The sequence below is a fragment of the Rhinolophus hipposideros genome (assembly GCF_964194185.1).
Source record: "Rhinolophus hipposideros genome assembly, chromosome: 14".
Taxonomy (NCBI): domain Eukaryota; kingdom Metazoa; phylum Chordata; class Mammalia; order Chiroptera; family Rhinolophidae; genus Rhinolophus; species Rhinolophus hipposideros.
In genome coordinates, this window is record NC_138060.1 from 53,429,611 (window position 1) to 53,451,950 (window position 22,340).

Below are 22,340 nucleotides of genomic sequence, written 5' to 3' on the forward strand. Positions count from 1 at the left end.
ATATTAAAACTGAATTCACTAAAATTATACACAGGCCTTTAATATAAAAATAGGAACTAGTATATACTACAGTAAAAATCTCCACCAGTGAGAAATAGCAATTCATCCACTGATTCAAGATCACCTCATTTTCTAATTTCGGGTGTCCATCTTATATAGTCTTCTTGTATTTCAGCATATAAAGCAGTGACCAAGCATTTGTAAGATTTTTTTATGTAGATTGTTTTTTAAAACAACAAATTGTTGCAATTCTAAACTTAGGGCTTTGATTTAATCCTCCCTCCCCCAAACTTACTATTCACTCTGAAACTATTTTTGCTTTTTATTTTTATGCAGAATGTCTAAAGCATTGATGCCATTTCCAGCCCAAAGAGCTTCTAGCAGGCTACCTTGCAAGAAAGTAGTACCTGAAAGTTAACTGGACAAAAGGAAAAATCAAAGTCCCAAGAATGCAGCATAAAACCGTAAATACATCTGCTTCACATGCAGGTAATGCTAATATTAATACATCAAATACGAGGTCCAAAAGTATTAGACTTAAGTGCATGGCTCATAAGTAAAAATAAAACTTTAAAAGATAAATTAGCAGATAAATACCAAAACCCCCAAATTACACAGCAAACCCCAATAAAATCTGGGTCAGTGTTTTAGGCCACCGCATTTACTTTTACAGAAAACAAAAGATGTCTACATATTCAGTTTAATGTAGATGATAAAGTTATTTTTAAAAGCAAAGAATCTGATGAAAACTTAGAACTCCCAATATTATCTAGTTAAAAGAAAAACTAATCTCATGTCATTTAAACAATGTCATTCAAACAATGTCATTAGTGAACTTTCAGACTTATTTCCAGGAAAGTCTAAATATTTAAAATGTGCTGGATGTACACTCCAATATAAAAAAGTACTAGAGTATCCTCTAGAGTGTAAAGTTCTTATTAATATTTAAATTTACACACTGATTTTTTTGAAATATTGGGAGCTTTACTCTTTTTCCCATAGTAACCAATTTTCATAATGATCACATGAAATAAAATACTGTGAGAGTTCTACTCATATCTTAAATGTATTTAATGATATAATTTCCATAAAAAGAAAATCAACTCATTGCTTTATAGACACTCTGTGTAACAATTCTTTACTAGCTTACTTACAAAATTTCCTTTTTGTTTGTTTGCATTTTTGTTTTAAATATTCTTGAATTATGTAGAACGCGGATGGTGTTACCATAGGTTAAACTGATATACTATAATCAAGTTCCCCTCAGGCCACATACAAATTTACAAACAACCGGCTTATGATGATAACTGTGTGAAACTTCATACTATGAGCATTATAAAAGGAAGCAAAGGAAAAAGCCGTATATTTTTTAAAGGGAGGGGGAGAGGGGATTATTTTCAAAGCCCTCAAAGACACAACTTCTAAAGCTTTTGTTGACTAACTCCCTGTATAATTCTTTTCAAAGTATTTAAAGAGAAAAAAAATATATCTCCAGAGAGAAGCATGACAAATCTACTGTCTTAAAGTTTTTATCCAGTAAAACCATTCTGAAGCTGCTGATTAGGTTTCTGTAAAAGTTTCTCAATATTCTTATAAATCTAAACTTTTGTAATTAACCAAAATATTTATGATTCAAAAACTAGTTTCTTAACTTACTCTAAAAAGACAGATTACATTTACCAATAAGAAATATAATCAGAGTAAAGAACCATTTAAGAATACAAACACATCAATAACCAGTATACCAGAACATACTCAATTCATTATAGTGCATTTTAATACTTTATAAAAAACGGAAAGAAAACTAGACTTGTGGAGAAATTAACACATATAGACCTTAACATGAAAGATCATTTTACGGATGAAAAATCTGGATGTGAGTATATACACAATATTATTATCAATGTGCAAATTAAAAGCACTGCTTTAAAGTTTAAAGTACAATTCTTTAAGCAAAGAGAGATTAGTGTCTTGACACAATATGCAAACCTTTAATGAGCAACTTCACATTTATCTTGATTTACAACAATGTATGCTAAAAATCTGAGACAAACCTAGAAAACGTAATCAAAATGTTGAAGCATGATTATACCTATAAGTATGAAAAGCAGGGAATTTTTCAAATCAGTAGCTCAATTTTTCCATGTGGTAAAACTATAATTAGTCACCTAAACCTCAAAATATTTCCCACTTTGTTAGTTTAAAAAATATGAAAGGAAAAAATCTGAAAGAACCATGCTGATGTTAGTCTATAAAATCAAGCTTATTATTTTGTGATCATTTTCCAAAATCAAAAGTCCTAGAAAAAGAATACATTCACATATGATAATAGATGAAAATATTCATGATTTTAGAATTGATTTACTTATAGCAATAATTTGAGAGAAAGCATTACTTTTCAATGAAAGCACTTTGCCAATATTTTCTTTTCTTTTTTTAAAAAGGCAAAGGAACGTATGAACATTGTTAGATTGCTTAGGCCGTGGTGCTGCAGAAAGCTCAGACATACATATAAGCTTTGCTATTGTGGTGTGAACAACTTAAAATACTAACCCTGTGACTGCCAAGACTTCTCATGGACAATGCATCCTCAACTCCCTGATAAAAATAAAAACAAAAATTTGTGAGTGACTACTTTAAGTTAATGAGGAAAAGTATTAGAGGCAAGTTTATAGGTTATTACAAACCAGGTAAAGACGATGATGACTGGACCGGTGGGAATACTTAGCCCTATCCGAATCTTCCTGGGAAAGAAGAAAGCACATGGAGAGTTAACCACTGAACAGAGGATTGGCTATCAGAACCGAAGAACAGTCAGTTAAGAGCACGGCCACACCTTCCTCACAGCAAGCAGGTGTGAACAACTCAGTTTCAAAGGCTGTGTTTGGGGCAGCCACATGCTTCAGTTGCAAAGAAAAGTAGAAATAATCTTGGCAATGTTTTTTATTTTAACAAGTATGTGCATGTCTGACCATTTGTAGAATGCAATCTATATATGACAAAGAGAGCTTAGTATACCACTATAAAAATAAGCAAGTATACTTAACAGAAATTGAGTTCGGCACTCAAAGTAGATTTTTATCTTTGTGTGTGTGTGTGTGTGTGTGTGTGTGTGTGTGTGTGTGAATGTTAGTTTATGCAAGGCAAGAAGAAATGTTTACCATAGATGTGTTAAGAAGACAGTGTATTGCTTTAAAAAGATTTGGGTTATAATTTTCTGCTCATTGTGACGAATTTCTTTTTTTCTTTCACTACATTATCTAGAAAAGCACAATTAAATGAAATAGACTGACTGTGTGTTGTTGATATGAAAAAACTACTGATAATTAGAAGAAATTGGATAAATATTTTAAAGTTGGTAATCTCAAGAGTTATGCCTTACGAAGGCTGCAAACAAAACTGACCACAAACTAACAGTTGACTAAATTAAATGCAATTCTAAACTTTTCCACGTTTAGCTATTAGCACTAGAGCATTGAGTCCTAAATCATGTGAACTCGAATGACTAGTCTCTGGAATCTAATCAACCGAAAGAGTAAGAAACTTCTGATCTTTCAGAATCTCAAAGTCCAAAGTGTTAAAGTGATTTGCACTGACTAAGAATCTACACACAATTGGTCCAACTGGGGTCACACCTGATGACAATAATGAATCAATACCTCAAACACCCCATGGCCATACAGTATGATCAGTACACAGGTGGAACAAATAGATGTGGTTATGCCTGATGATTCATTTCAACTGAAACACCACATTTAATGCCTTATTTGGTCATGACCTTTGAGTATAATTCCAAAAACTCCTGTTTGTCATCTGCTGTGTACATGGATGCATTCGATCAAATCTGCTCAGAAGTCTACTTATAAGTACCAGTATGATTCAATGAGTCAATATCCAATAAGGTGTTCTAATCATTAGGAATTCATCACTGGTTTACATTATTGTTATGTAATAGACACATGCAATATGCAAGAAGCCAAGCAAATTTCTTCCTTTTCTTCGACTATCAGGTGACACCACAAAAGTTTTGGGGGCATGTGCATTAACCTAGCACAGTAGGTACAGTTTCTTAAGTGGTAACCAGTTCTAGGCTAGTTAGCTCGGTTAGTTGAAAGCGACTTGTGCTACAAAGGCAGGTTAATTCTATATGCCCCCTCCCAGTGTTATTTGGGGTACTGGAGTGACATACATGATTTAATGCTCAATCTACCATTTAGTCTATCCTTTCTTTTCATTCCACCTACCACACAAGGCACGTCTTAAAAACCTACCTCTCATGAGCACATCCCATTAAAGATGCAGCAAAGACAAATGAATTCATATTTCTTTTCATTATGCCTATTATAACATGGACACAGACTAAACTCTTTAAATGCTATAAGTACAAATGAGGAGCTGAATTTTTAATTTGAATCCATTTAAATCTAAATCTAAGTACCCACATATGGCTAATGGACTACCGTACAAACAGTAAGGCAAGCTGAAACCAACTTCTTATTACATCAAAAAGACTCAAAATACATATTTTACTAAGAGTCTGCCACACAGCAGCACTCTTATCTAAAAGGTAGGCATTTAGGTAGTTTTTAATTACTCCCCCTACCTTGAATACTTTTGCATAGAGGTAAATATGAAGGAAATAGAAGGAAACCTTGTATAAAAGAAAAGACCTTTGCACCAACCCTAGAATCATTTTTAAGAGCCAGAAGGGTCCTTAGAGATCCTTTAGTCTGATCCCTTCATTGCACAGTAAATAAAATTGCAGCACAAACAGATTAAGTAAGACTCTACAAAGTTACAAAGCTGAGACCAGCATTCAGATCTTTTGACTCACCAGACAAGTAAACCATAGAGATTCCATCCTACACTAGCTAAATCTACACTGAATACATAGAAAGAATATGAATAAAATAGCAAGGTATTCTTGTTTTCTCAGAGATTTCTCCTTATCTGGAAGAACAAAGAGCTTCATTTCCCAAGTATTTCTGGAGTAGTATCTAAATTGCCAATTGGCTTTTCTTGAATTAACAGTACTAGGGTCCAATAGAAAAAAATTCAGCAAACTGTGTTTTTTAGGTTCCCATTTCAAGGCAGAGTATCCCTCTCTTCCACAGTCAGGAAACAATACATGGTCATTGTCCTGGGAGAACTCATTAGTATAAAGGATCCAAGGCTAAACAAACAGGACAATGCCTTAAAAGATGGATATATATTTGTTAAAGGCTTTCTGAAAAATTATGTTTTGATACATTTAAATTAATGGAAATGAAACATACTCTATTTTTAAAAGTTCACTTGAAGTAAGAATAAAGTGGTTTTATTTTTTAAAAGTTCCATGAATACCTGGCCATCTTCTTTGTCAGTCGAGGCTGGAGCCATGCCCTCGGTTTCAAATGAGGAAACTTCAGAAATTACATGTACTCTTTCGGGTCATCAACATGCTACTGATTAAGATGTCCAGTTTACAAACAGAATCGTTGGCTAAACTAAGACTATTTGTTTGAAGGCCCAGAAGACTGAGGCCCTTTTCTTGTTGGTCCTTTCACCTTCCAATCCATGAGCAGAGGTGGTACTCTCTCATAGCTTCAAATTCTGGCTCTGCCAATGACTAAGCAAGTCTTTATCAATGTATCTATAAAATGGAGTTGGTGGTGCCTATTTTATAAGGTGAAATGAAAACATGTCAGGAGCACAGCACAGTACTGGCATACAGAGCACTCAGTCAGCTTCATTCCTGATCTGGTACGCTTGCTTTCCCTATTCACATCCCAATGGCCCACCCCCACACAAAAAAGTATTAACATTAGGAGAAATTTTTAATATGAGAAGATTTTTTCTTCTAATAATTGGCAATCCTATTGTTTGTATATGCGTTATTTATTTTATTATAAATTTATGAATAATGTATATTTTATATTGTGACCATCACATGCCAACTTCTACCACAGGCTCATAGACAGAAAGCAGCCAGAGAAGCAAAAATAAGATAAAAAAAAAGTGAGATGAAATATCAGTTTGACAGGAGTAAAAGCAAATGTCAGAAGGGGTTAGAAGTGATCATTAATCCTATCTGAAACTAAACCCCACCTTCTCTGCATGTCTAAGTCCTATCAGTCGCGACTTGGGTTAGTCACCACCTACATTTTAAGCCTCGAACCCAAGATGCTCCCTCTCCCGTGAAAATCTATCACACTCGCTGCCTGAACCACACACATTTCACAGAGATGAAAATATGTTTATCTTCATAGCCTTTGAATACAGGAATCAAATATTAGACTTTTCATATAGGCTTTTCTCTTTATTTACTGTGTCAGTCTGCTGTAAGATATTAAAATTTTAGGCAATTTCATTTTAGAACTGTAATCCATAATTGAAAGAAGAAAACTAATATTTCATTGGAAAATTTGCAAGCAAAAGAGATTTCTTTTATTCATACAATACATTCTTAATGTATCATTAGTAACATTAATCCAGTTACATGCTGAAGACACTTCAAATAAAACTAATTAGGCTAGCTTTAGTAACAAGAAGACACAAATTCCACTCCAAAGTAACAAACACAGACATAAGGAGTCCCTTAATTTTAGGCAACAAACACATTTTTTTTCTCTTTTCTAAAATATCACAATGACAATATGGTAAAGTTTAAATTTTGTAGGTCAATACAGTCACAAATATTTTAATTCTGGTTTTACCTTAAAATGTTGCCATAGAAGGGATTTGCTTATGACAGTTGCTTGTTTATTAGCAATTAGACAGTGGTTTTTAACCCTTTACAGACTCCTTTAGGGATCACAGACTCCTTTGAATAGCTGATGATAAAAATACCTGTGGGCACTTCACATAATATGTATATATATACATATATATACAAATTATATATATATATATATGTGTGTGTGTGTGTGTGTGTGTGTATATTTACATGTATACACACACACAATTTTGTGTGATATTTTGAGGCTTCATGCCCCATCCCCCAAACCTGTTCACATACCAAATTAAGAACCCCTATAATAGGAGACAGTTAGGGAACTTATCAACACTGAGAAAAAGTTCAAATTTAGGACTGATTCACATTAACTAATATTCTTCACAATTTGCTCTTGTAGCTAACCAATTTGGGAGTGGTGGTAGAAGACTTAAAGAGCAACTGAGTGAAGTGAAAAAAATAAGACTAATTTTCAAAGTTGCTGTAGCATGACTCGGATCATCTCTCAATAAAGACCCTGCTGACACAGTTTATTAAAAAGAGAGAGAGAAAGGAGTAGGGGGAGAGGGAAGGAGGGAAGGAAAGAGGAAGGGACAAACGTAAGGGAGAGAAGAACAAACCCTAGGAAGAAACCACGTTCATTTACTCAATCTTCCTTGGTCGGGAGCATTCCTGAGATGCGTTTGAGGCTGTAGACTACAACAGAAATGGCTGGACGCCGAGTACACATTTGGTCCACCATAGACAGAAGAGACACTCTCTAACCTTTTAGGTTCAAACATGCCAAACACTCCTACTTGGCAAACTGTTAGTCAATGTTTTACTTCAAGATTGCATTATTTCAGCAACTGATCACAACATGCAGTACAGGCAATCCTGGCCTACCAGCCACTTGTGAATCTGTCCCCATTTCCGATCAAAAGAATGATGAGAATGCTACAAATGCAAAAGTTTCATAAACTGAACAGTTTCCAAGTTACTGCATTCTTTGAAAAGTCTTAATCATATACATTTGCCTTGAAGAGCAATGATCGTTGATTCAAAGTAATTTACACATTCAAAATACAGAAAATCACCTAGCTAAATATGTTTAATAAGATATGGTACTTTAGAGGACCACAATAGAACTTATATTTAATAATTGTCTCTTTATAATTTTAGGAGTATAAAAGACAATGCATTGCAACATTTTCATTCCAAACCAAGAATTGCATTCAATATTTGAAACTATACATGAAGTTAAAAAAAAATTACCAACACATCAGCTGTTTCTGGTTCTGTTTTTGAGCTGTGACGATATGGAATCTACACACTTCTCTTTAATTCATTAGCAGAAGATCCACCATCAATATCAAAATAAAGTGTGTAATCCTGCAGGTTTTTTTCCCTTTATACTAATACACCATCAGAAATATTTTTTATGGGAATTTTCAGAGTCAGGTCAATGTCAGAAAGAAAGGTTTAAAAAAGAGTAGTTGTTTCATTTTCAAGCAGCCTAATTTCTATATACCTCTTTAAAATTGTTTTGTTTTTGCTCTTCTTTCTGATGAGAAAAGCATACTGAATTTTATGAACTACAAAAAAGCATAAGAAAATAAAATCAATCATAATCCCACCATAAACAAACCAAAGTATTGAGAATAACCACTTCTTTTTAGTAGTTTTTGACCCTATACATGGATATTAGGTTTTGTAACACAAAATTGGAATCCTACCAGTCTTTCAGTCTCTTTTTCATTTCTTTACATGAATATTTTCTGCCATTATTAACTATGCTTAAAAACGGTAGGTTGAATGATTTCACAGTGTTAAACTATGTAGCTATCACGCTAATTGAAATTCTAGGGCTGTTTGGACTACAGTAAATAACTTTGTCATCTCTGTTTGTCAAGACTACATTAGTTAATACAAGTAAAGCACTTACAACACTATAACATAATGTACACAGAAAGAGCTATGTGTTTGCTGTTATTATTTAAAACAAATATTGCATTTGACTTGCTGACGTAGAATGGATTATTAAGACACACATATCAGGTTATACTATTCCCAGTGTTTCAAATGGAACCAGATTTATTTCAGAAGTAAGCTAGCCAAGCATTGATTTTTTTTGAGACTAGCATGAAGTTAGGGTTATTCCCCCCAAATTACCTCTTTTTGCTGTCGTTCCAGTTCTCTCATGCGTATATCTCTTGCTTCTGCCCGGGCAGCCCGTTTTGCTGCCAGCCTTGCCTCTGCCTGAAAAGCAATATGAAGATTCAGTTATATTTAAAACAGCCACCACCGCCACCCCTACACTAGCTTGGAGGGTAAGGAGCAAATAGGATATTACCTTCCATTGCTGACAAAATATCACCTGTCAGCAGATTAACTGACTTCTTTAGTCAACTTCTATACACTCATTTCATTCTCTAGTCCCAGAGTCTCTCCTGAAATTTGGACCTTTACCTTTAACTGCTTGCCTTGACTTCACATTCAAAACATTTCACGCAATTCATTATATGTCTCTCCGAACTTACTTTTTCCAGAATTTCTTTCCCTATCAATTCAATCATACAAATTAGAAACTTCAGAACCAGCCTCTGTTTCATTTAGAACATTGCCAATATTCAGTCTCCAAGTGCTATCAATTCTCTACCCCTGAGTTTCTCTCAAATGCATCGTGGCCTTTTTTATTTTCACTGTTTTTGCTTGTTTCAGGAACTCTTCATCTCTCTCTTTCTCTTTTAAAACTGAGATATAATTCATATACCATCAAATTCACCACTTAAAAATATACAATCCAGTGGGTTTTTAGTATATTCACACGGTTGCACAATTATCACTACTGTCTATTTCCAGGATATTCACATCACCCCAAAAAGAAATCCCACACCCATTAGTAGTCACTCCTCTTTCCCCCTCCTCCCAGCTCTTGGTAACCACTAATCAATTTCTGTCTCTATGCATTTGCCTGTTCTGAACATTTCATACAAATGGAATTATACAATAGGAACTCTTCCTCTCCTGCTTGAATATTACAACTACCTCCAAATCCATCTACTTGCCTCCAGAATCTGCCCTACAATTCATCTTCTACATGGTTACAAGACTGCCAATCTGCCTTTTAAAACACATTTCTGATCATGGCATTCTGCTCTGTAAAATCCCCCAGTGGCTCCCCATTACTTTGGTTAAAGCGAAAATTCTGTGGACTAGCACAAAGAGAATAGAGGACAGAAGAAAAGTGAAAACAGAAACAAGTCAGATCTCCCAGTCAGATCTCCACCTTATTTTCCAGTACTTGCCTCACGCCTACCAGCTGCTTCCAACTGCCGCCATTCCTGGACTCTACCGTGCTCTATTGAGCCTCCTTCAGAGACTGCTTGGCAGGAGGTATTCTCCCTTCTCTCATTCAGCTACAATACCACCTTCTATGAAGATTTTCCCCACTTTCATAGAGTAACACTCTATGCACATGCCTCTATTGTGGCTTTATTACATTGCATTAAAATTACATGCTCCTGTCACCCCACAACTTTTATGCTTCAATGTCTGCTAAATAAACAAGAGTTTCAAGTCATGGGCCAAAGTACCAAGGAAATGAGACAAGGAAATAGCTTGATGTACCACATGAAACAAAAATCTTCTCTCTGGTTTCTCTCTTGCAGTGCTTTCCTCTGTTCTTGGCCACATCCTGCTCTGATTTTGATATCCTCCTCAGAAAACTACAGTAGTTACTTCTTCTCATGTTGTTATATTTGTGCCCAAATCTCATACTAAGAAGTGACTCAGCCAATGTTTAAAAGGGTCTACGGCGTGTAAGCAATTATGCTAGATGCTGAAAATCCAGAATAAGATATGACAGCTCTTGAAGTTCACAATCTAGTTGAGGGAGACAGAAACACAATGCTTACAAGGAAGGAAGCACGCTGGAGGGAGCAATTAGTTTTGCCTGGCAAGGTCACAGCAAATTTCGAAGGAGAGGAGACAGTTTAATAGTTAACACATATTCAACCACCCCACTTTTGGCAATTTCCCTGTCTGCTTAACTGGCCTTTTAGTAGCAAAAACCCTGCACATTAACTGCAATCTACCAATGTCAACCTCTACACACTGACATGAACAGAGCAACTAGTCTTCTCGTATGAATTTTACACTGACCTCTATCTTTACAAAACCTATACCCCACCTTCTTTAAAAAAACAAAACCAAAAAACCCTCCTCTCTACCTTCTTTATCCCTCTATGAGCGGGCACCTCTTTCTTACTAGAGTGTATTTTACAAAAAAGGACAACAAGGCTGTTAAACTTCAGCAGATAGCAAATACATTTTTAAATGGCAAACTATCATTGTTCTGGGGAAATTTCCAGCGACATTTTCACACTTCTGTTTTACTTTAAGAAAGCCATAGCAATGTGTAGTAATTTTCATTTCCATGTATATTAGCTTTGTACTTGTAGCCTCTCTTTGAAATTTATCGAAAATGCCAATTTCATCCTTGTAGTATCTGTGGCCAATTCTGCACAATCAATACTAAAAAGGGACTTCCCTCACTAAACGGAAATCACAGATAATTGAAATCTATTCTCAAATAAAACTTCTTCCACAACCAAAGGGACGGGAACCTGACCGCTGTGTAACAGCAAGAACATGGCCGTCAGAGTCACAAAAACACTCTTCCCTTTGTGACTTAGCCCACTTTATCCACATGCAGAGGTTACTTTCCTTGGAGATGGTCATGGAGGCCACTAAAACAACCTTAAAAGAGATAAACAGGATTTAAAATGACTTCGTCTGATTCTTTAGCTACACTGCTACCAGAGGCCTGAGGAAACTGCTAAGAGCAGAGAGGAGCTGATGTGATTCCAATCGAATAGACAAACCATGTGCTCTACACTTACACTCATGTAGTTTTAAACAAATTATAGCTACAAAAAGCAGGCTGCTAGGTAGTAACACTTGCATTTTCTCCTCAGAATACAATCGCCGCTATGGATGTAATACCCACCTCACACATATGAAATGAATGGGACATAATATTAAAGGACCACAAAGATTTAACTAAGTTCAAAACAAAGTTGGTTAAAAATTTAAACAGAGAATTACCATTTGATCCAATAATTCCACCTCTGGGTACATACACAAAAGCACAGACTCGAATAGATATCTGTACACCCATGTTCACAAGCAGCATTATTCACAATAGTCAAAAGGTGGAAACAATCCAAATGTCAATCAATGGCTGAACGGATAAACAAAATGTGTTATGTATGTGGACAAAAAAGCGGTGCTGTAATAAATCATGAATTCCTAACTGGGCAGGTCATGGTGGGTAGTCATGCTCCAGGCCTATGACTTCTTTAGTGAAAGGTTTTTAAGCAAACCCTGTCCATTGTTCTTGTGCATGTAGGTTAACACACCTTTGAAATGCCAGAATATCCCTCAAAGGCGTGACCACCCTCAAGAGGGCACTTAATCTTGTTAACTAACCTGTAATCCAACCCTCACTTTGCTTTCTACCACCTCCATGTAATCTTCCTTACTTCCCTCCTTAATTTCAAATGCATAAAAGAAACTGCAAAACTGTTATTCTCCAGAGCATTTGAGATCTTGCTCCCTGGCGTATGTCATCAATTTTGGCTCAAATAAACTCTTACAAAAATTCTCTACAGGTTTGGACGTTTTGTACATCAGCATATACATACAAAGGGATATTATTCAGCTTTACAAAAAAAGGAAATTTTGACACATGTTACAACATGTAAGAACATAAAAGACATTAAGTGAAATAAGCCAGAGACACAAAAGGACCGATATTGTATGATTCTGCTTATATAAAGTACCTAAGAACAGTCAAATGCCATGGGAATAGAAAGTACAACAGTAGTTGCCAGGAGCTGGGGGCAGAAGGAAACGGGGAGTTATCATTAAATAGCTAGAATTTCAGTATAAGATGATGATAAAGTTCCAGAGATGGATAGAGGTGATGGCTGCACAACAATATGAATGTACTTAATGTACACTTAAAGATGATTAAAATGGTAAATTTTGTTATGTGTATTTTACCACAAAAAAAAAGTTAGTTAATTTAAAGTTAGCATAAGCCATGAAATCAGAAGTATTCAGGAGCCTAAATCATTTAAGTACTTGTAGGGTCTTTAGGCTGATATGACCCACACTCTTAAAGTTAATATGAAAATCCAGGAACCAGAAATTCAGGTTCAAAAGTTACCTGTGAAGTCAAGTAGGCAAACCCAGAGATTGGGGCAACAGGGAGATGGAAAGTGACTGCTAATTGTTATGGAGTTTGTTTTTGTGCAGATGAAATGTTCTGCAATTAAAAAGTGGCGATGGTTGCAAATCCTTGTAAATATACTAAACACCACTGAAATTGTATACTTCGAAATAATGAATTTTATGGCATGTGAATTATATCCCAATTGAAAAAAATTTTAATAGACGACACAGAGTACATAAAAAATATAATGCCTAACATAAACTAATAGTAAAACATGCGAAATTCTAATATATAAAATTCAATATGTAAAACAAGAAAAGGAATTCTATGATCTAGTAAGGTTGGAAAATGTAAGGTTAAACTTTTTTTTAAATAAGTCTTTAGTAATGTATATTATGAATCTTCAAAAAAAAGATAAAATAAAAAAGCATTTCTCAGACTTAACCTGACCATACTACTAAATAAACCCTGAGTAATTCTTCAAGGATGCTGCTCCACGGCACAAATTTGGGAAACAATGATTAAACATACGGCAGTATATCAGGATCCGGTTCAAACTACTAATTCTGTTAAGGGGAAACCTTCCCTCTGATCTTAATATTTATAAAAGTAAATAATGTTATCAGAATGAATAATCTTTCACAATCAAAACTCAACCTTTCAAAAGAATAGGGAAGATGAGACCTCGCACTAATATAATTGCCATAATTTGAGCGCTTACGCAGCAAAGCTAGGTGCTTATTTTCCTCTAATCCACAAAGTAACTCCTTGAGGTATAGAAAGGTTCAGTAACTTGCCCAACATCCCCTGGTCAGCAAGCACTGGAGCTGAAATCCACATCCTAAGAATCTAACTCAATTTAACACTCCTAATCATGTTGCCACAACATATCTTTAAACCCCAAGTATAAGAGCATATCCTTAGATCAATAATAAAAGTTTACTTTGGACGAATTAGCCTAAGATTTTCAACTTAGCATAGATTCTCTCTTCTCTTTTCTGTGAAACTGTACCCTTCATTCTTGTTCTTATTCCTTGACCAAGACTTTACCCCAAATGCAGATTTTTTGCAGTACACAGACTTTCCTTCCATCTTTTAACTCCACATTTTCAACTATTAGCCAAGGAGAATGACTCAAAGCTAGCACCTCAAGCTCTAGCCAAAATCAAAACCTACTTTTCTGTCTAGTGGGTCTCTTGCTACAAACCTAGAGTGAATTAAAGCAACCTCATCTTCCCCCAGTAAATAGGTTTTGCTTCCCTATTTTCCAGCCTCCAGAAATGAAACCCTTGTCACACTTGTTTAAAACCCAAGGTCTCACAGCCTCCTACTTCCTAACCAAATCTTTCTTTACAATATCTCTTAAATCCAACATTTAATTTCCATTCCCACAGACTTCCCCTCTCGGAGCAGGCTCTTACCACTTTCACCTAGAACACTTCGTTACCTATTTCTAACTTCACTTTCTTCATTTCAACTCTCCTCCCATCCTTTCTATTCCAGACTGTTGAATTAATCTGTCTGAAACATTAAGGAACAAGCGAGAGGAAACATCCTAAATATGATTAGTGATGATATATTTCATGATGCCCAAAACACAAAAGTATCCTTATACTTTCTGAATTTTAAATTTGGATTCTGTTACTACTTTGGATAATAAACACAGGAGAACAAGCTAAAATAAATTTGCTGCAGCTCCCAATGGCATTCCAAATCAGAAACTCAACTGAGGCAAATCTTATTATAAATTTTCCATCTGTCTAGTGGGTCTACAAATAAGGCAGGATCTATCCAATGCACAGGAAATGTTTACTGTTTCCTTGGAATATTGCCCACAAGTCAAATTTCATTTGGGACTACGGTTTGGGGGGAAAACAAAGGTTACGTCTATTTATTTTTAAGTTTGAATGCATCATTCAAAGATTCAAAGGCAAGAGAATTATGTTATACATACGTCCCTCCTGATACATCCATACACTCACACGTGCTCCATACTCTGACGTGAGCTCCATCCTCCCCAGGGACTTTGCCCAACTATCTGATCTCTCTTTTGTCTTCACTCTCTCCCTCTACTGGTTTGTTCTTCTCATCAAAAGTAGGTTCAAAGTCTCTCCCATCTTTTAAAAACAAACAGACAAATCCTTCCTGGTTCAATTCTGCCCTGTCTTCTCTTTATAGTCAACTTTTCTCACACTTCCCTTCTCACTTCCCACTATATTCCAATGATGACAGCCTGGCTTCTGCCCAAACGCTTTATTGAAATTGCTCATGCAAAAAAAAAAAAAAAAAAAAGGAAGGAAGGAAGAAAAGAAAAGGAAAAAAGAAAGAAAAGAAAGAAAACGAAATTGCTCATGCAAAAGTCACTAATAACCTCTAACTACCAAGCCCAATAACTTTTTCTATTCTTATCTCACTTGTCCTTTCTGGATTTCCAACATCACTAACCACTCCCGAATCTTCCTGGTTTTTCTCTTGACTCTCTGAGCTCTTTCCCTCAGAATCACTTGTGGGCTTGTTTTTCTCTACTAGCTCCTTATATTTTAATATAACCAAAGCTTCCAGGCTTGATCTCACTCTTTTCAGTCTATGCACCCTCCCTCGGTGATATTGATAGTCTGCAAATCTTCATGTCCAATCCAGATTTTTCTCCCACAGTCCTAATCCAACTGGCTATTAAACACTGAGGCAGTCTCACTGGAACCTCAGACTCAATATACCACAAATTGAAGTTATCTTTCCCATAAACTTCCTCTTTCTCTCTTTACTTCCCATCTGCTGTCCCATTACCCAAAAACTGAAATGAAGTATCATATGGCTCCTCCCTAGTCGTACATGATTTTCACACTCAGTCACTAAAATCTCAACTACCTGGCTCGCATCAAGATCGTCCCTTTACTATTTCTTCTATCCAAACTTTCCTCTCCATTCCCACTTTCACTGCCTTACTTCACGCTCTCATCATCTCACTCCAAGATGACTACCGCAACGTCCTAACTAGCTTTTTGCCACCCACCAGTCACATGGTGGCTAAAACAATTATAGTATAATTCAAATCTCAAAGCGTTTTACCCTCCGATGGCTCACCACAACTTCCAAAATCTAATTTAAACTGCACAGCACACAAATCCCTTCATGATTGGCCCCTACTTTCTCTCCAGCATCATCTCCTCCCTTTCCCCAACCTTTCTCTGGCCATGCTGAGCTATTATTCTGGCAGTTTCCCATAAGGTTCTAGATGGTTCACACACCTGTGCCTATAGAGCGCTTAGGAAGTAACACACAAAAACTCATAAAACAATAGAGACATTAGAACTTTTAGAACATGGACAGGAAGCCTATCTTATTATTTTATGACAGTGGTTCCCTGTTGGTGGGCGAAAGCTGGCCCTGTTGACACTAAACATGGTTTATGTCTTCCTTCTCCCTCCTGCCTATCTTTTTAAAGGAAATATCTGAGACAATTATCACAACATGTTGACACCAATTAATGTTAGGTGGTGGACTTATGGATACCTATATTATTATCAAAACCTTTCAGCATTTAGTATTTTTCAAAAGAAAAATAGTACATGAAAATGCATACTCAAATGCCTTTTAAAAAAGGAAAACCTCTAGTTTTAAAACTTTTATCCTACTGTGATCATGTGAGAGTTTTAAAGGGAGGCAAATTAAATTTTCATAATTTGGCAGAAATGTGCTAAACTGAGCCAAGTCTGGAATTTCCAGCCTGCATGTATATCCATAATATAAAACCCATGCAACTAGCATCAGTAAGAGACATAAGGTACAATCTGAACCTTTACAGACCATGCTTTAATTTCAATAAATTTGAAATAGAAAATTCTAGAAAGTGAAATAGTCAAGGAAAATGACTAATTCAGGTTGCTAAGATTCAGAGTTTCAGAGTTGACTGTGTTTAATTTTGTTTATTCTTCCATGACACTCATGCTAAAAGAACCCTGAAAGACAAATTAAGAGACATAATATTTGTGTTGCTATGGTTTCCAAATTAACAAATAAAAATCATTACTCAATTTCCTAGCAACTTCCCTTTAGTAGAAAATCTTAGGTACATACCATTTTTCTTAGACCTTACAATGTAATTATGTTTAACCACCTTTTATGAAGCTTAAATACCAGATATTTATGAAGTTAAATACCAAATATTTAAATTTTCCAGGGCATCAACACCAGTATATATTAGATAAAATCTAGGGAGTTCAACTCATTTTCTTCTGATCTCAAACTATATCTTTCTTTCATTTGGAGACTTTTTGACAGTAAAACATTATAAGAGAGGGAATTTAAGATTACGGACTTTATTACTGAGGTCTGAATACAACTTAATAAATGGATAGATAGCACAGGAAAAGTGAAGCTTTGGATTTGCAATGACACAGCTAACCAAAGAAGGAAATGTGAATCACAGTCCTAGCAGAAATCATTTTGGGGAAAAAAGGTGTTGCCAGTTTTGTCTTCACATTTAAGTTAATGACATTGTGCTATTTGAATTTTTCCCCCAATATTCCTGTCAGTGACAGGAATGGTGAAGATTATGTCAGTGAACAGTACACCAAATATTTTTCAGTCACATTAATACACAACAAAGTCTTCAATAATTCTCCCTTAATCAGCACAAATGCCAAGAGAAGGAATCCTATATGACTAAAAATAACAACTTAGATTTACTCTTCCAAGGATTTGTCTAATAAAAGCAGCAAGTACAAAGGGAGATAATTTTGATTTTTTTAACAGGGTAAAAATGGAAAGAAAAACATTCACTTTTATAACTCTGAAAAAAGAACTCGCATTTCATAATCTTTTAGAAATTTGTGTACCACCACTGAGAACACTTAACGGTACTGAATTAAAGAAGACCAGAGACTTGACTTTGAAATGTTGGAGTTCTTTAGGGCTTACCCTGAGGGCTGATTATCTTCAACTCTCTACTTTCTCCCTAGACAATCTCATCCACACTCTTAATTTCATTTTCTTTTAACTTTTATTTATTTAAGTGTGTTTTTCCAGGACCCATCAGCTCCAAATCAAGTAGTTGTTTCAATCTAGTTGTGGAGGGCGCAGCTCACAGTGGCCCATGTGGGGATCGAACCAGCAACCTCGTTAAGAGCACCACGCTCCAACCAACTGAGCTATTTGGCCGCTCCCCACACTCTTAATTTCAATAACCTTCTACATGCTCACAAGTCTCAAGTGTTTGTTATCTGAAGCCCAGACGGCTCCTTTGAGCTCTTGATCTATATCCCTCCCCAAAACTGCCTTTTCAAAATCTCCACTTAGATGCCTCACAAGCACCTTAACACAGGTCAGCATAAATTCATGATCTTCCCTCCCCAAACCTCCTCCCCACTCTACTGTTCCCCACTATCCACCCTGATGCACAAGCCCAAACTTCCCCGCCCTGCTACCCACCAAGAGCCACACACCGAGCATCCGCTACTTACCTCTCCATTCCAACCACCTCTCACCATCCCCACTGTCATCACTCTAGGCCAGGCCACCTCTGCACATCTTATGACTCGTCTCCCTGCATCCACTGATGCCTCTTTCTGACATAATATCCATCCGCAGTAAAGTCCTCCTTTCAGGCACAAATATGATCAGGTCATACCCCTACACAAAGCATTTCAATTTTTCCATTGCTCTTAGGACACAGACCAAAATCCTAAATACATTCTATAAGAATTTATATCAAGGTTCTCAACCTCGGTCCTATTGACATTTGGACCGGATAATTCTCCGTGGTGCAGGGTTGTCCTGTGCACCGTAGGATGTTTTAGCAGTATCCCTGGCCTCTACCCACAATGCCAGTAGCACAGCCTTCCCTCAGCTGTGACAGGCAAAAACATCTCCATACACTGCCAAATAACCCTGAGGGGACACAGTCACCCTCGTTCAGAACCACTGGCCTATACAGTCTGGCTGTTCTCCTCTTTGCTGGGCAGGTTATTGTTAACGGCGATCTTACGGGAGGCACAACAACTACGAGCGTAGGAGCCTAAGTGCAAATATCAGCTCTGCCCCTTTCTAGTACCTGTTGGGCAAGTCACTTCACTTCTCCATGCCTTGGATTCATCATAGATAAAATGAGAATAGTAGACCATCTCATAGAGTTGTCATGAAGATGAAATTCATTTGAAGTACTCAGAACAGAGCCCGGTATATAACAAGACCTCAGTAATGTTAGCTGCTGTTATTCTTAATCCTTGATTCTCAATACTCTTTCAGTCCTAAAAGCTTGTCACACATTCATCCCTCTGACTGGAAAGCTCTCCACAATATCTGACAAATCCCTTTCCCCCAAAGAATTCCATCCATCCTTCAAAACTCAAGTTGAAAGGGCACTTCCTCCGGGAAGCCTTCCCAAAGCCTGTCAAATCCCCATCACACATACTAAGGAAACCATTTACTGTTCACTTGAAGCACTTAACATAGTTGTAAATAAATATATTACTATGTTTCTTCAAGTCTAAGAATGCCACTGGGTGTGACATACATTGACAATCACAGCTTTCAATTTCAGACACGAAATTACCATACTAAATGCAGACATTCGTTTTGAGGGGGAAAAAAGGAGCTGAAAATTGAGGAACTAGTCCATTATGTAACTGTTTTCTTCTCTAGAAGCTGGGCTCCATAAGAGAAATGACCGTGCTGGTCCTGTCCATTCCGTATCCTCCATACCTAACACAGCATCCGCAAGAAGATGCTCAACAGACATTTGCTGAATGAATGACATTCAAAATTTTTTTTTAAAGTTTCTTAAATGAAAGATGATATTGATGCACATAATTATTTCTCATTATGGTAATTCTTTGCATTTTTAAAAGCTGCTGTCCTTGCCAAAAGTTTATCCTTAATTTGCCATGGTCTAAAAACGAATAAATTACTCAAATAAAATGGCGAAATAACTATGAGAAGATCTATCGAGCAATTATGGTTATCATTCCATAAAACAAGAACACTGGACTATACTTTCAAACTGAGCACACTTCTTCCCTTTGTATACTTCTTCTCAGGTTGGTAATCCAGAATCAAAACCCACAAATTTTTGATTCTCACTAACAGATACCTAGAATAGCTATTACTCCTTAGGCAGCAAAATGAAATCCAACAAAGTACATCCATTAACAAATAAATAGGTAAACAAGATATAGTTTATACATACAATGAAATATTAGTCAGTCATATAAAGGAATGCAGATATTTACAAAAGAGGGAAGCAATGAAGTTCTGATACATGCCATAATGTAAACGAATCTTGAAGACATTAGGCTAAGCGAAATAAGCCAAACACAAAAGGACAAATACTGTATAGTCTCACTTATATGAAATATCTAGAAAAGACAAATTCAAGAGGAATAAAGTAGATTAGACATTACCAGGGGCTGGGAGGGGGGAAGTGGGAAGTTACTGCATAATGGTTACAGAATTTCTGTGTGTGGTGATGAAAAGATTTTAGAAATAGATAGTGGTGATGGTTACACAACATAGTGAATGTAATGAATGCCACTAAATTGTAGACTTAAAAATTGTCAAAATGGCAAATTTTGTTATATGCATTTTAACAATTTAAAATATTGTTAAAAATTTTAAATATAAATATATTTAAAAATAATGTAATATACCCAAACCACTGAGTTGTATACACTTCAAATGGGTGAATTATGTTATCTGAATCACATCTCAATAAAGCTATTTTAAAAAAATGAAATCCAAAAGTTCTAACAGCCACAAATGTTCACCAGCCATAGTTTCCTTTCTTCCTTTCTATTACAAGTAGGCTTGAGTACCAAATATGTATACATGTAAATTCTGCTCTCAATATAAAGTCTCTAAACACTCTGTTTGCTAGAGTCCAACTTCTATAAAAGATGATCAGTTTCTATGTCTGTTAGTGATTCTTTAAGTTTAAGAGAATTGTGCATGATGAGTATGAATTTTCTTCAAGTCCTGGACATTGAAAGAAATCACAGAATTTTAAAGCTGGAAGGACTCTCAGATCATCAAGTCAAAAAAATAAGCAACACTCTGATGACTTCCATTTGAAGAGATGTTTTCTTCATAATTTCAGCTCTAAAACAAAGAAAGCAGTACTATTCCAGGCTTTGGTGATGCCTTAAAAAGACTGTTTGCAAACCCTTCAAGAGGCTTCAATTTCTCTTCATAAAACACGCACCATAACCTTCACCAAACGGGCTATGGTAAGGCCGCATAACTGGCTTTCATCCTACCTTCAATCTTTCTCCTTTTGAAAGGCTAGCTACCGTTGAGTTGGCTCTGACTCCTGGCAACCCTATGAATGAGTGACGTCCTCGATGTCCTGTCCTCAACAGCCCCGCTCAGCTCCTGTAGACTCATGTCTATGGCTTCTCATATAGAGCCAATCCATCTCATATTTGGTCTCCTTCTTTTCCTGCTGCCTTTTCTTTCCCCCAGCATTATTTTCTTTTCCAAAGAACCCGGCCTTCTCATGATGTACCCGAAGTAAAATGGCTTCAAGTTTCGTTATTTTTTGCCTCCAGTGATGTTTCAGGCTTAATTTGCTCTGGAACCCACTTGTTTATCTTTCTGGCGGTCCAGGGTACCCAGCAAGCTCTCCTCCAACAACCATATTTCAAATGAGTCAATATTTTTCCTATTGGCCTTCTTTACTGTCCAACTTTTAGGCTGGTTGTCTAAGGCTCCACAGTTTGATACACTTTGTGCTTTCGGGTAATTTTCACTGAAAGCCAAACGTCTAATTGCATTTGCCCCAAATGTGTGGAACAATCAAAGCTAAGCGAACAAGAAAGTTCCAGATTGGTCTCATGCTCTAGAGAGCTTGCTGGTGATCCCTTCCCACACCTTCTTTGCTGAGCTCTTCTGATACCTTGGACAGCCAATGCTTCCCCAGCAAAGCAGCAACTTGCCTACTACAGATGTCACGTGACTTCTAAATCCATCCACATTCCTGCTTTTATGGAGCAGTCTTCAAACCTTTCAACATCTTTTTAAAATGCACTCAGGTTGTACAAAATGAAAAGCATTCTAGAGATCATGGTGAAAATGGCTGCACAACAATGTGAGTGTACATAAGGCCACAGAATTGTATGTTTAGAAATGATTAATAGTAAATTTATGTTATGTGTATTGTATCAGTTTTGTAAAATGCACACAGTTCCATATTTTCACATGCAAATTACAGAGTTTGAAGAATATATTCATGCCTTTTGTATCTTTTCCTCCTAATTGCCTGATTTGGGACCAATTGAGAAGCGTGGAAACTTGAGCAGATAATAAGCAGGAGAAAAGGGTTATTTCTCTTTATTTATGGCATTCCCTGATTACTTCAAAAGGCAATCTGAAATGAGGAAAGATAAATTAAACTCTTAAGATTTAACTAAAACA

At 36.2% G+C, this 22,340-nt stretch overlaps 1 protein-coding gene across 13 annotated transcripts in view; it reads right to left on the reverse strand.

Annotated features, from left to right (window-relative positions):
- LRRFIP2 (LRR binding FLII interacting protein 2) overlaps window positions 1–22,340 on the reverse strand; it is a 101,643-nt gene that overhangs the window by 57,479 nt on the left and 21,824 nt on the right. For 5 of the 13 annotated variants that reach the window (XM_081073018.1, XM_081073017.1, XM_081073015.1 and 2 more), the window contains exons 3-6: window positions 8,864–8,950; window positions 7,598–7,648; window positions 2,688–2,744; window positions 2,554–2,598 (exon numbers count right to left, since the gene is read on the reverse strand). In XM_081073018.1, the coding sequence (XP_080929144.1) occupies window positions 2,554–2,598; window positions 2,688–2,744; window positions 7,598–7,648; window positions 8,864–8,950 (240 nt within the window). The remainder of the gene's footprint in view (window positions 1–2,553; window positions 2,599–2,687; window positions 2,745–7,597; window positions 7,649–8,863; window positions 8,951–22,340) is intronic. The other 8 variants (XM_081073014.1, XM_081073011.1, XM_081073012.1 and 5 more) reach the window with 3 other exon arrangements.